The 12,268-nt window shown below is 48.2% G+C and overlaps 1 protein-coding gene across 4 annotated transcripts in view; it reads right to left on the bottom strand.

The window, feature by feature from the left end:
- Positions 1-503: 503 nt before the first annotated feature.
- Positions 504-12,268, bottom strand: part of sema3aa (sema domain, immunoglobulin domain (Ig), short basic domain, secreted, (semaphorin) 3Aa) — a 29,365-nt gene continuing 17,600 nt past the window's right edge. For all 4 annotated transcript variants that reach the window (XM_040174169.2, XM_040174171.2, XM_078100333.1 and 1 more), the window contains exons 5-17: positions 12,164-12,254; positions 11,950-12,069; positions 9,817-9,959; positions 9,556-9,670; positions 9,381-9,450; positions 6,928-7,072; positions 6,613-6,832; positions 6,164-6,255; positions 6,025-6,066; positions 5,650-5,807; positions 3,888-3,955; positions 3,632-3,780; positions 504-3,267 (exon numbers count right to left, since the gene is read on the bottom strand). In XM_040174169.2, coding sequence (XP_040030103.2) covers positions 2,542-3,267; positions 3,632-3,780; positions 3,888-3,955; positions 5,650-5,807; positions 6,025-6,066; positions 6,164-6,255; positions 6,613-6,832; positions 6,928-7,072; positions 9,381-9,450; positions 9,556-9,670; positions 9,817-9,959; positions 11,950-12,069; positions 12,164-12,254 — 2,139 coding nt within the window. In that variant the 3' untranslated portion in view covers positions 504-2,541. The remainder of the gene's footprint in view (positions 3,268-3,631; positions 3,781-3,887; positions 3,956-5,649; positions 5,808-6,024; positions 6,067-6,163; positions 6,256-6,612; positions 6,833-6,927; positions 7,073-9,380; positions 9,451-9,555; positions 9,671-9,816; positions 9,960-11,949; positions 12,070-12,163; positions 12,255-12,268) is intronic.

The raw sequence follows: 12,268 nt of genomic DNA, 5'->3' as shown, positions 1-12,268 counted from the left end.
GCCAAGGGGAAATACATTTTGTTAATGATGTGTCAGTTCCATTTAGTGTCCCAGTGAGCATGCACAATACCAGCGTCCTGAAAAAGGCCCTAAAACATGGGGTGCAGTGGTTTTGAAAATATGCAAAAATAAAACGTGCCTAAAAACCTGCTGTGACAACAAAAAGCTCGCTGTAATAAATGTATTTCATTCAATAAATTAATTATTTCATTCCTGTTGAACATTGGCGTCTTAGCCGTCGCTGTGCGCGCGCTGAGAGAGGCATTTAGCCGAATCCGGCCTCGCACAGCCGTCAGGTTGCAGGTGATTCTTTATTTGTTTTTTAATGTAATTTGGGTGAAAGGAAGCGTTCCAGACTCCATGATCCTCTGTGCGCGCGGCTGTGTTTTGTCCCCGGACAAGCTTACGTGCATTGTTACCTTGTATGAAAATCAATTGCGGCTGAGGACGCCGTGTGCAGAAGGCCTTTGATTGAAATGACTGAAATGAGAACAAATGGACTGTTTTTTTGTAACGGAGATGTTTATTTAGACAACTGAATGCATGCCAGAAAGAACTGTGCTACAGCAGCGGTAACTTTCAGCTCTCTCGCTTTAATAGCTCTGAGGGAGAGACCCGAATCGATGACACACCAAACTTTGGAGTACTGGTAGAAAAACACTATCGAGTTCTAAATTATTGCATTGACACATTACTCTTGTCGTGTAATAAGGGATCAGGGGAAATGGGTAACATTGTTGTATCGAGGTTTAAGGAGCTTGGATCTTAAACAGCTTTGGCCAGAGTATCATGGGTTGTTAATATCACTGTTTTGGCAAAAGGACAAAAACAAAAACCTCACACTTTGCGTTAAAGGAACTTTACCTCTCACACAAAACACGTAAAGAGACGATAAAAAAGATGCACTTACTGTAGCATTCACATGCAGTATAACGTGTCTTCTCCTTCAGACTAATTTTAACTTTTTTCTCCACTATTTCTTACAGAGTTTCACAGCTAATGTTTTTCAGTTTTGGGGAATTATCTTACACATAATGGACACTGGATGAACAAAGACATGTTGGATGATCTTGGGAGAAAATAAAACGTTATGAAATCTGTTATGACATTCAAAAAAAAGAGACAAAATTGTGCTTTTCGTTGGTCAGAAATGTGGCAATGACACACATCCCTGTACTCATGAGTCATTTTCACCCTTTTGTCCCTAAAAAGGGATTCCTTGACATTCTTTTAACCAGTTGGTCCATCAAAGTTTTCTCAGTTGCTGTTACCATTATGTCTCCAATATATTGATGAGCCAAAAACACCATAATATCAAAAATAAATGCAACCCTTTCACAAAACAATGAGCAATAAATAATAATCAAGTGGTGTTCTTGTACTGTATATGTACTGTATATACACAGAGAGTTAAGTTTGTTGTATATATGTACACAAAACAACTGGCAGTCTATATCAGACTGGGTTTTTAGCATAGCCTACAGCTGGAATTCGTGCCCAGATTCTATAAATCCCAGAAAAAGCAACACCATAATAACTTACACAGAATCCTCAAGAGCAGAAGGGATAATGAACAATGAGACTACTATGTTGCGTACAAGCCCCCCAAAATAGAAGCACTGGTCTGGAAAGGTAAGGAAATATAAAATAAAAAAGTAACATTTCTTTAGGTAGGGTGTGTAAAAAAAAAAAAAAAAAAGCTTTTAGAATTCCATAAAATAACTAGCTTATTAAAACATTGATTGACAACAACATGCACAATGCTTCCCCAGCCTCAGGCGGAGATGGTTCTGGTGAAGCACTTTGTCTAAACCGTAGTGCGACTTTGCAGTTTCTGCACATAATAATGCTTCTATTTGTTTTACGAGCGACACTGGTGAAAGCCCCCCCCCCTTCCCTTTTCACGGTGCTGTCGTCAGTCTTCACATCAAACACTAGACGGATGGTTCTTTTCTCCTCAAACAGTTCTTCAAAATAAGAGTTCTTTTTACTTTTTTTCATCCATTCCGTAGCCACAGTCTTGCCGTTCACATGCTCAGGTCAAAGAGGACAGCCGGTTGCAAGGGATGGATAGTGTCTGTGTATCTGTTAATGTCTCCAGGACTGTCCGTTCAGCATACTAAGCCCATATGCGTACCAGCAAACACCTCGCCAAGCATGTTTTTGTCCCAGTCTTATTTTAGTAGCTTATGTACAGGAAGTTGAAGTGTCTGCCAGGCGGTATCCTAGGAAACCGGCCACATCCTCACAGCCTTACAGTTTGCGTTCCAGTTCGACAGTCCTCTGTTGATCACTACGCTCTCTCACAAGTTATGTGACTTTGTGTACGGCTCTATGTGGATATATCTAAAAATGTGCAGCTGTTTGTTTTGTTTTTTTTCTCACGGGTGTTTGTTCTGCTGTTGTCACGGCGAGGTCAATGAATCTTACGTTGGACACACAGTCTACAGAAGGTGTTTGCGTGTCTACGTGTGGATGCGTGTGGCTTTGTGCTTGTTCGCGTGGGTCCGGTCGCAGGTGTGTGCGTCCGCGCCTTTTCTCTCAAACGCTTCGCGGGGGTCTCTGAAGCTCGTGGGTCCTCCTGTTGCGTCCTTTCTTATTCTCCTGCATCCGTCGCCACTTGGCTGCGTGCTGGCTGCTCGCCCTGGACCCGCCCGCAGCCTGAGAACCAGCCTGGCCGCCCTGCCCCTTCTGGCCGCTTTGCGTCTTCTTACTGTTCTTGGGTGCCTCGCCCTCAACGCTAAACATCCCCAGATTCGGTTGCGCCTTCTGGGTAGTCTGGCTCCGTGCCGACCCTTCCGCTGTCGGCCCTTCGGCCTGGGGGGGACCCGGCCTGCTCTGAGGTGGGCTGGCTTGCTGCTTCTGGGCGTTGGGAGCCAAAGCCTTAGGCCGCAGGGCGGCGCCGTCGGCTTTGCCCTGGCCGTTCCCGTTGGGCGCCTTCCCCCTCTTCTGCTTGCGGTCTTTCTTCCAAACTCGGTCGCAAAACTCTTCCACGCTGTGGAGGTCCGGGTGGTCCAAGAGGGAGAGGAAATCGCGATACCACAGCCTGTGCTTGGGAGAGTGACCGACCCCGCCTCCCGCACTGGGGAGTCCCGGTAGGATGTCCCCCAGTTTCTGGGCGGGGATGACCTGGAGGTTGAGGCTCAGCAGGGGCTGGATGAAGCCGTGCTCCACCGCCTGGCAGTGGTAGATACCGGTGTCGGACTGGATGAGGCTGCGTATGAGCAGGCCCTGGTCTGTGCGCAGCACCCTGTCATCTAGCTTGATCTACGGAAACAAACAGAGAGAAAAAGCAAACAATGATGAAGGGACAGACAATGGGGAAAAGGGGAAGTAGAAAAACAAACAGATGAGTTCCCGGCCGGACAAGATTTTTTACATCTGATTCTGTAATTGATTCCGTGTTGGCCCACAAACAGCTACCAAATGTTAAACTAAAGACGAAGGTGAGCACAGATAAACTTCCTCCCTTCAGCGGAACCGCGGAAACAGGCTGGAGCGTCGAACCCAACACAGATACAAACATTGCTTTTCATGTCAAGGAGGCTGAAGGCCACAGAGGCAGTTGCCCATTCTTCCACTCCCTGCTGCTTGAGAGGCCAACCCGCGGCAACGTGCGCGCCGTACGCACCTCGTGTTTGCGGTCGTCGTTGGGCTTCTGCTGCTGCCAGTATATGAGCGCTCTCTGAGACTTTGGGCTGCACTCGAGGAACATGCTGCTGTTCTCCACGCCGTACACTCCCCGGTCCTCCACGCTGCCTCCTAAGCCGTCCGTATCGTCTACTCAAACCAAAAAGACACACACAGGTGAGGAGGGGGGGTGAGAAGGGTGTGGCGAGAAAGGGGAGATAGTGTAGGTGTTTTGTGTGTGGTGGTCATTAAGGTACCATGATGCTGAAGATCTGAGCACTGGGAGAGGGGGTCTCCGTTTCGGATGTCCTGGCGCCTGGTTCGCCTGGGAAGAAACCACAGTGAAAGTTAATGGCGGGAGTGGGTGTACTGGTGATGGAAGCAGCACAGGTCGTACAGAGTAGACCTTTTTACGCCTTCTGTTTGCTGTACTGTTTATGTTCCACCACTAGGGGGCAATGTTACACAATACTATTCCACGTTCAGCTTCAGCTCCACAGAGAGGCTATTTATTGGACCTTCGCTCCACTATCACATGGGTGAAACAAAACTGAATGCTGGCAGAATTGTAGGACACATAAGCCTGCAGAACCATGAAAAAATGTGCTTCACTGGCTTCTGATGAACAGCCATTACGAAACACATTTAGCACCGTTTCGCCCTTGAAATGCCTCCTAAAAGCAGCCATGCGCTTCGTCATCTCAATATGAAGGCCCACTTTGTCCTTTTTTTTACTGTGACGGAAAGGCGTTTTCATCGCCCGGCTTTAGCGACTAACTGCGAATGTGTTTCCCCTCGTTCCTGGTTGTTATGGTCGTGTGTAAAATCTGTGATGAGGGCTGCAAAAATCAAAGCAGGGGGAGATGAGGAGGGGGGAGATGGGGTAAGCCAAAGGTGAGAAGAGAGTTGAAAAAACACAGAAATAAAGAAGATAGACGGGAAAAAAGGTAGAACTGTTGTAACAAACGTAGAAACAGATGGAATGAAATTTTGTGTGAGAATTCCGCACACGAAACATGGCCACTAACATCCCTCCTACTTTTCTTCTGCGAGCCACATACATCCGGACACTTGTCTCTCTGTCTCTTTCTCACACTTGTCCCTCCTCTGTGTAATTCGTAGGCTGACATTCCTGTCTTTTTTGGCCGCGTGAGCACGTGCGGGGCCGGGTGTCTGGTTCCCATTCTAGGGAGGGAAAATATTTGCAGCCGCGGAGGAGAGCAGAGAGGAGCTGCTCCTGGCCTTAACCGCGGGGTGTGCCACCTCCCCTGGAAACCCGCCAAGCCGGAGCATACCCACCGGCCTACTTCTGCCGGTGTGAGAAGCTCTGGATGAATAAGACGCAGGGGTGTAGTGCTACGTGTGTGTGTGTGGGGGCTTGGTGGTGGTCAGCCTAATCCAGCAGGATACAGCAAAGGGTAATTTGAGGGTGTGTATGTTCATACCTCCTGGCTGCCGAGGGAAGCGGTCAGACAGCTCCTGGCTGGCTATGATTTAGTGTGCGTTTATTTGTGTAGTTGTACAGTTGTTCTCTTCTGACTCGGTGTGTACATCTTGGCTGGTTGTGGAGCCACGGCACCGCAACTTAGACCAACCGTTGCTGGCAGAAGCTATGACCCAGGTTGCCGGATTGCACCTCTGGGAATGCATACTTGGCCTGCTCGTATCTAATGACTGTACTTTGTGCCCGTGTAATATTCTAAACTCCTGATTACTTCCATGTCTCGATGTTTTGGCCTGTACCGTGTAACCTTTGTACTTTTTTTTTACACTTCAGCTTGCCGCTCTCACGCTATAAGGCCGCTTCAAGTCTGAGGTAACACAAAAAAGCCGTTTCTTACTCGGATGCCCCCGAGCTGAGCGTTTTGCAGCCAACTGCAACCATCAGACTGCAGGTGCGCTGATAACTGCCAGGCGTGACTGCGTGTGAAGCGAAAGAGAAGCATGCAGGTTCAGCCAGCCCCACCCGTGGGTAAACGAAGGGCCATGGGTTTGTTCGGGTGGCGCGCAGGCTCCTACCTCTTGGCGGTGGGGAAGTATCTCGAGCACTCGCTGCCGTCCCAGGCGCAGTAAGGGTCCCGGGCCAGGCAGCACTCGGCGCAAGCTTTCCCGTACACCTCGCAGCGATGCAGAGACATCTGCGACACGCCCAGGCCAGAGCCGAGGTACAGCTGTTGCTGCGGGGGCACAGAGACAGAGCGGGGATGTAGAGCTTGAGCGTTCCCGTGGGGCTCTTGTAAAATGAAGGTGGTTTGTGGGGTTTGAGCCCCCGACGGGAGCGTTGCACATCGCTGTGTTTGGATATCGGCATTGGTTCAACGGCCCAGGCGTCCTCACTCTAGTCCCGTCAACAACCCCCTGGATAAATTATTATGCGCGAAGGCAAGTCCTTACCTGCTTGGTGGACAGCTCCATGGCGGTAATCGGAGTGGGTTCCTGCGCAAAACAAATGTGCACATTTGTAAACATCGTGTCTTTTTCTACAGGCGCTGCCTCGTGAACTGCTGTTGGCTCGTCGTTTTCAATGTCTCACCCTGAAGACGGTCATCTCTTCGAGCACCACTTCCTCCAGGTCATGCCAGCTTTCTCTGGGAATTGTCACCACCTTCAGTACTGTGCCCACATCTGAAAGTGAAGATACAGTATATATGTATTATATATAATACATCATCTTTGTTTGCTTCCACTGTTAAAAGTCCTAATCTGTGGCAGCTGGAATGTAAACATAATGTATATGACATTTATTTCTCCAAACGTTATTCTCTTAGATTGTTAGAGTAAATAAGTTATTATTTTCATGTTTTATCTGGTATGTCTATGCACAGAAAATATTGAAATAAGAGAATAGTTGTATGCATACATGTGCAGTTTAAACAATTTAAAATAAAAAATTAGTCATTTATTCGTAAAAGTGCAAGACTCAACATTAAATACCAAGTAACTGTGATCGATTTCACTACGGCAACAACAAACTGTGTTTACCCGTCCCGATGAACATTACGTCGTACTGTCCGTCCTCCGCCTCCACTCTGTCCACCACCAGCTGGGAGAACTGGTAGTCCACGTCCGTTCGCACCATGATGGGACGCCCGCCTATCGGGTGCACCGGGTTGTACATGGCGGGGTGACCCCTGGCAAAGGTGATGACATCGTCGGGAAGGTCCTTGGTGGAGTCGAATCCTCCGAATGTCTTACTGGGGCACTGTGAAACAGAGCCAAGTGGAACGCAGGTGAGTTTCAGACAAAAAAAAATGTCTTATAAAAACTAGATTTGTTGCCGATTGTTTAGGGACTCACAGTGCCGGGGCGGGGGTAGGGCACCCTCCCCTGGAAGGGCACCCACTGGTAGTTGGGTCCGTCTCTGTGGGCGTAGGGACCCAGGAAAACCCTCCTGATGTCTGCCATGTTGTACATGCACACTGCCGAGCCTTTGAAGATGTTACTGTGGACAAAAAGGAAGGTTAAAGGGCGGTGACACAAAGGAAGATGACACACAAAAGGCATTCATAAACAATTGGTCACCAGACGGAGATCAAGAGCTTGCGAAAACGCTGAAGAAAGACAACAAAATGACCCTTCATCGCACAAAGACGGCGAGGAGCGCGGCTGTCATTACCTAAGTGCGGGAATGACAGATTGGAACTTTGCTCTCTGATTGCTTCCAGCGTCTTGAGAACAGACAGGAATTTGGGCACAGCACCAACTCAACAGAAGACCTGGTCGAGAGCATATTTGAGGATCCCCTTCACCGTTTTGTAAGCACATGCTTCAGCCAGATGGGCGGATTTTGCTTTAACTCGCCAGGCGAGGCCTTAAGCCAGCAAGGTCAACCAATCGTGCCAAGAAAAAGAGGACAATTTGTGGATTTTTTTGTTTTTCTCCAATTCATACCGTGCCCGGGTCATCCAAAAGACACGTAGTTTGAGCTGTGACACATTAAAGTGGAAAAGATGAGTTTTCTCAGGAATATTCAAAGATATACATATATATATATTCTAAGAGTCATTTGAATATTGCTGTCGACATCGTGACATGAAGCCCATTAACCTCTGACCCCATATATAATGAATTTGCGTCGCCATTGTATAGACTTTTTTAAATTTGTTCGTAGGTCGATGTTCAAAAAATGAAGTTAATTTATCACTAATTTGTCACTTTTTGCAGATGGCAGATTCTAATTTAGACAGCCAGTCTGTCGCATAGGCAGGAACCGAATGTTTCAAAAAGAGTCGGCGCGTCCTTTGTCATGCTGACTGCGATGTGGAGTTGTTTCCGACTAATTAGGGACGTGGCTGTTATAAACACAGCCGACGGTATCCATCAAAGCATGGGAAGATGAATGGATTAGCATTTGAAAATGTTAATTGCAGAGAAATTCAATTAACTCCGGGAGCAAAAAGAAGAAAAAAGAAACTTCAATGGCTATCATTAAGAAGAAGGACGGAACATGTGTTGGAGCAGATGCACACAATTTGAGAGAAAGGCACACATATTCAGCCAACCCAACAAAAATGCGCGCACACACACAAACAGCACAATCATTGATCTGTCAGAGGCAGCTTTTTTGTGCGTCATTAAGCAGTGATATTAAAAGCTGGTCCCTGTGAGTCTCTCCTCTATTTATCTCTGAAAAGCGGCCACTTAGAAAACCAATTAAACCACTCTAATTCCTCAATGCCCCATAATTGAATTTTAAAGTGTGCATGTACTAGATGTCTGTGTGCGTGTGTGTGTGTGTGTATACGGAGGTGTGCACCCACCACCGCGCACCGACCTTTGGCTTTTAATACATCTCCAGAAATGAAAGAAAAGCCGCCCGGGCCCGCCGATGCGGGGGCGCCCGTCGGTATGCGGGAAGCTTGCGCCGCCGTGCTATTCAGCCGGTCTTATCATTAGCCGTGATTGATGGTGAAGTGTTTGTCCCCGACCCCCCCCCCCCCCCTTTTCAAAGCGCTTCGGAGGCACCGATGGACACAAAAAATGGCCCCGCCTCCTTTCCGAAATGCAAATTCATCATCATCACGGTAAGTGCCGCCATCTGTGCCTATTTCAACTCACTTATCTGCCCTGGCCCCATATGCCTCCACCCACTTTCCGCACGCTTCAACAGAGCTCCACCCGGCCATCTAAAAAAAAAAATCCATTCCGCCAGCCCCCCCATTCAGGTCTGGGGCGGCGTCCAGGGGAGAGACGCGCGTTCCTGCTGAGTGAATATCCCGTTTCTCTCTCCCCTTACTTCTCCATAATCTCATTTCCTTACAAGCCTCTGCCGGGGGTTTCAGTGTAGGGGGGAGGGGGGGGGGGGAGAGAAGCGGGACAGGTAGCGAGAAAGCGGCTAAAAGCAATATCCATCCTGAGATGTGGAGCGCGGAACCGTATGAGGGGAAGGCAACCGTAAGACACCTGTAAGTGGATTACGGGACAGGGAGTGCCGTCTGGGAATTTGACGAAGAGGGGGGGGGGGCACGCTCGGTCGCTCGCATCCTGCCATGTCATTAAGAACGGTTAGGGAATTAAAGATGAAAGGCCTGGGACAAACGTTGTGAAATGGAGGAGCTCGTGAAGAGAAATCTGAAGCGTGTGTGTTTTTTTGTTTTTTTTTCAATTCAACCTGAGATTCAGTTCCTTGTGATCGCCTAGCAACCAATCAACAAAACAAATATGATACCACCAAGCGCCTGTCAAGCTGTTGTCAACGTGAGCCTACGCACGCCCATTTTGGAGGTCATACGATGAGGGAGCGTCTGTACCTGGATGTGGTGAACACAGCGTATATAACTGGATTCTTTGGGTCCTTGGAGCTCATGAGAAACACGTCCTCTGAAAAAAAAAAACAACGAAAAAAACCAAGGTCAGTTTTCTTTTTTTCTCAGCCTTTGCAAAGAGAGACTTTCCATGGAACAAAAATAACGAACACACACTTACGCAGCTCATCGAAGTGTGTATCAATGCCGTTGACCCCGGGCACTGAACACATGAGCCGGGCCTTGAGGAAAGTGGTCCACTTGTTCACCAGACTCCTGTGACCGCCCATGTCGTTCTGCATCACAAGCCCAATGCGTTTGAGTTAACATGCAGTTGTTTCTGTAGGACCATGCAGATTTGAAACAACCGATCCTTCCATGGCTTTTGAGCAAACTGTGTTTTTTTTTTTTCTTTTGGGGGGGGGCATGTGTGTGTTGTTACCTTACACAGTTGTCCTATCCTGGCGATGGTGGCCTTGCCAGTGTGCTCGCCGTCCATGGCGTTCTCCTTGAAAAAGAGGAAGATCTTATCGTCTTCGGGGTTGTCACTCTCTGGGATCAAGTGAACGCCTATGAACCTGGGGTCTGACAGAACGACACGCTGAATGAATACAAAAATACTAGTGTGCAGACGTTTTTGTGCTTGAATCCGACACAAACCCGACATAAACGGGATTTAACAATTCGGACCCCGCCCCAAAGGCAATCCTTTCCCCCACAATTTTACACCTCCAAAACCTAATCCCCCCCCCACCCATGATATTCTCCAGTCACGGCTCAGTAATGACAGCCATTCCCTTTACACACTGGTGTTACAGTATCTGACTATTAAACCTAGTGAGCGCTCCAAGTCCAAATCCCACATAACTCCTTCCCCTACGCCACGTCCCCGCCGACACATGGCTCTGATCGCTCCCCGGTAACGCTTGAATAAATGCATCCTGACTTTAAGCGCGGGAGGAAATCAAAGCTAAACGCCGCGGCCGAGGCCTCGGTGGGCCGAGATATCGGTGAGGGCCCGGGGGGGCGAGAAAAAAAGGTGGCCTGCCGTCAGTGCGGCGGCGCGGCGCGTAAATCGAGCCGCTGTCTGGGGAGCTTGGGTGGGGGGGGAGGGAGGTCAGCTGGAGAGAAACAAGCCGTGCCATGTTACACCTCCGTGGTCGTTTAGGATATAGAGTAGCTGTGAAAAAGACGAGTGTGGCCAAAGTGGGAATCGGATTTATAAGCGCTGTGCGGGTGCGAGACCTCTGGTATGAATCATGTGCCCCGGCGCGCGCCTCATGGCGCTATTGTGAATACGTGCCGTTAAACTCACACGTTCATAAATTCAACCTTGCGTGCCCTCGCATGCAAAAACAGGCCTCTGCCTGGTGTCGCCAACCTATTGAGGTCATGCAATTTATGACTTTTTATTCCCAACAAAAGGCCACTGTATGCAGTTGAGGTACCAAAATGTTGAGTGCGAGGGCATTAAAGGGGGAAGGGATGTGTAAAAGCATCGCATGGAATAAAGACCAGAAAAGAGAAGACTATATCATTTAACCCTGAATCCTTTTTAGAATCAACTGCTATTAAGAAGGAATTCCCAAGTGTCTCCGCAGTTGCATTCGAGCACCATGTAACCTGGTTGATAAAGGCTCAATAGAATATTCTCATCCCAGTAATCCATGCAATTACAATCCCCCTTTTGTGAACAAGGAGTTGGATTTTGCCGGGTCCGAGTGACTACAATCCCCCCCGTGTTTGTTTGAACAGGGTGAAAGATCGATGAGGATTAACGTGGTTGCCATGGCTTCTCCTTTTTCTACATCAGTCTGTATTAATATGTCCCAGCAATCGGCACCGCAGAAAAGAGTGTTTGTGATTTCTGATGGCGCGGCGGAAGGAGGGGAGAAAGGAGGGGGGGGGCGAGAGGAATTTGACTCCACCACAGGAAAACAGCTGAGAGCGGATTAGTTCTGTGGGAACGAGGGGGGAAAAGGGGGGGATGGCACAGCTCGAGGGAAAAGGTTCAAACTGACCTTTTTTGAGGCTCCCTAAGTCCTCAGCGGTGCCGACAGATAGCCAGACAGAGTGAACAGTCAATAACCCTCACCGCCCCGCTAATCCGACTAGCGCAGGGAAATCCAGTAACTTTGTGAATGGGCTCCGATATCTGATGTCTGCACATGAATGGGAATGATTGGAGTCTTGAGGCTTGTGAGGGAATTTAATGCTCCGATTGAAAAGCTCAATGTTATTCTTTCTCCCAAACGGGCCCATGGCAAGGTTTTACTTCCACCTCGGGCCGAACGGTGGACGTTATTGTCGGTCGCGAGTGCCCAATTTCACTTTAATAGAAACGTTTAAAATGTACGTTATCTAGTTGTTGCAGTCTGAACATTATTAACTCTACATGGAAAGTTCACAATTGAAATGGCCTGGAAAGGCATTTTTTTCATATGAACTACAGTGACAAAATAGTAGTATATTCAACTTTTTTTTTTTGGACACTAGACTATTCCATCAGAAGTACACTTAACTTATGTAAGCCATTGATACTTTTCTTCATATACTATTCACTTTCTCTTTTTACCATTCAGCCATCTTGAATCATGCTGCTCTGTTCTGATTGGGTGATGGTCTCCCAGGGTCCGGAAAATGGCAAAGTCCCTTCCCATAAAATCAGCAGACGTGCCGGAGTACAGCTCTCCATCTGTTAGAGAGAAGAAAGTGCAGTTAGGAACAAATGACAGTTCAGAAGTGAACGGGTACTTCCTGGAACTAATCAAGGCAGAGATCAAACCCACCGATCAGCAGCGAGGCTGAGAGCATTTTGGGGTCGTAGGGGCTTTTCCCGCGGCCGTTCTCGAAATGCGAGGCCAGTCGAAAGATGTTTTCCTGTGGCGGAAAAG

The sequence above is a fragment of the Gasterosteus aculeatus genome, chromosome 4, assembly GCF_964276395.1.
Source record: "Gasterosteus aculeatus chromosome 4, fGasAcu3.hap1.1, whole genome shotgun sequence".
Lineage (NCBI taxonomy): Eukaryota > Metazoa > Chordata > Actinopteri > Perciformes > Gasterosteidae > Gasterosteus > Gasterosteus aculeatus.
Note: the sequence above shows the minus strand (reverse complement) of the source record. Positions and strands in the feature narration are given on the sequence as shown.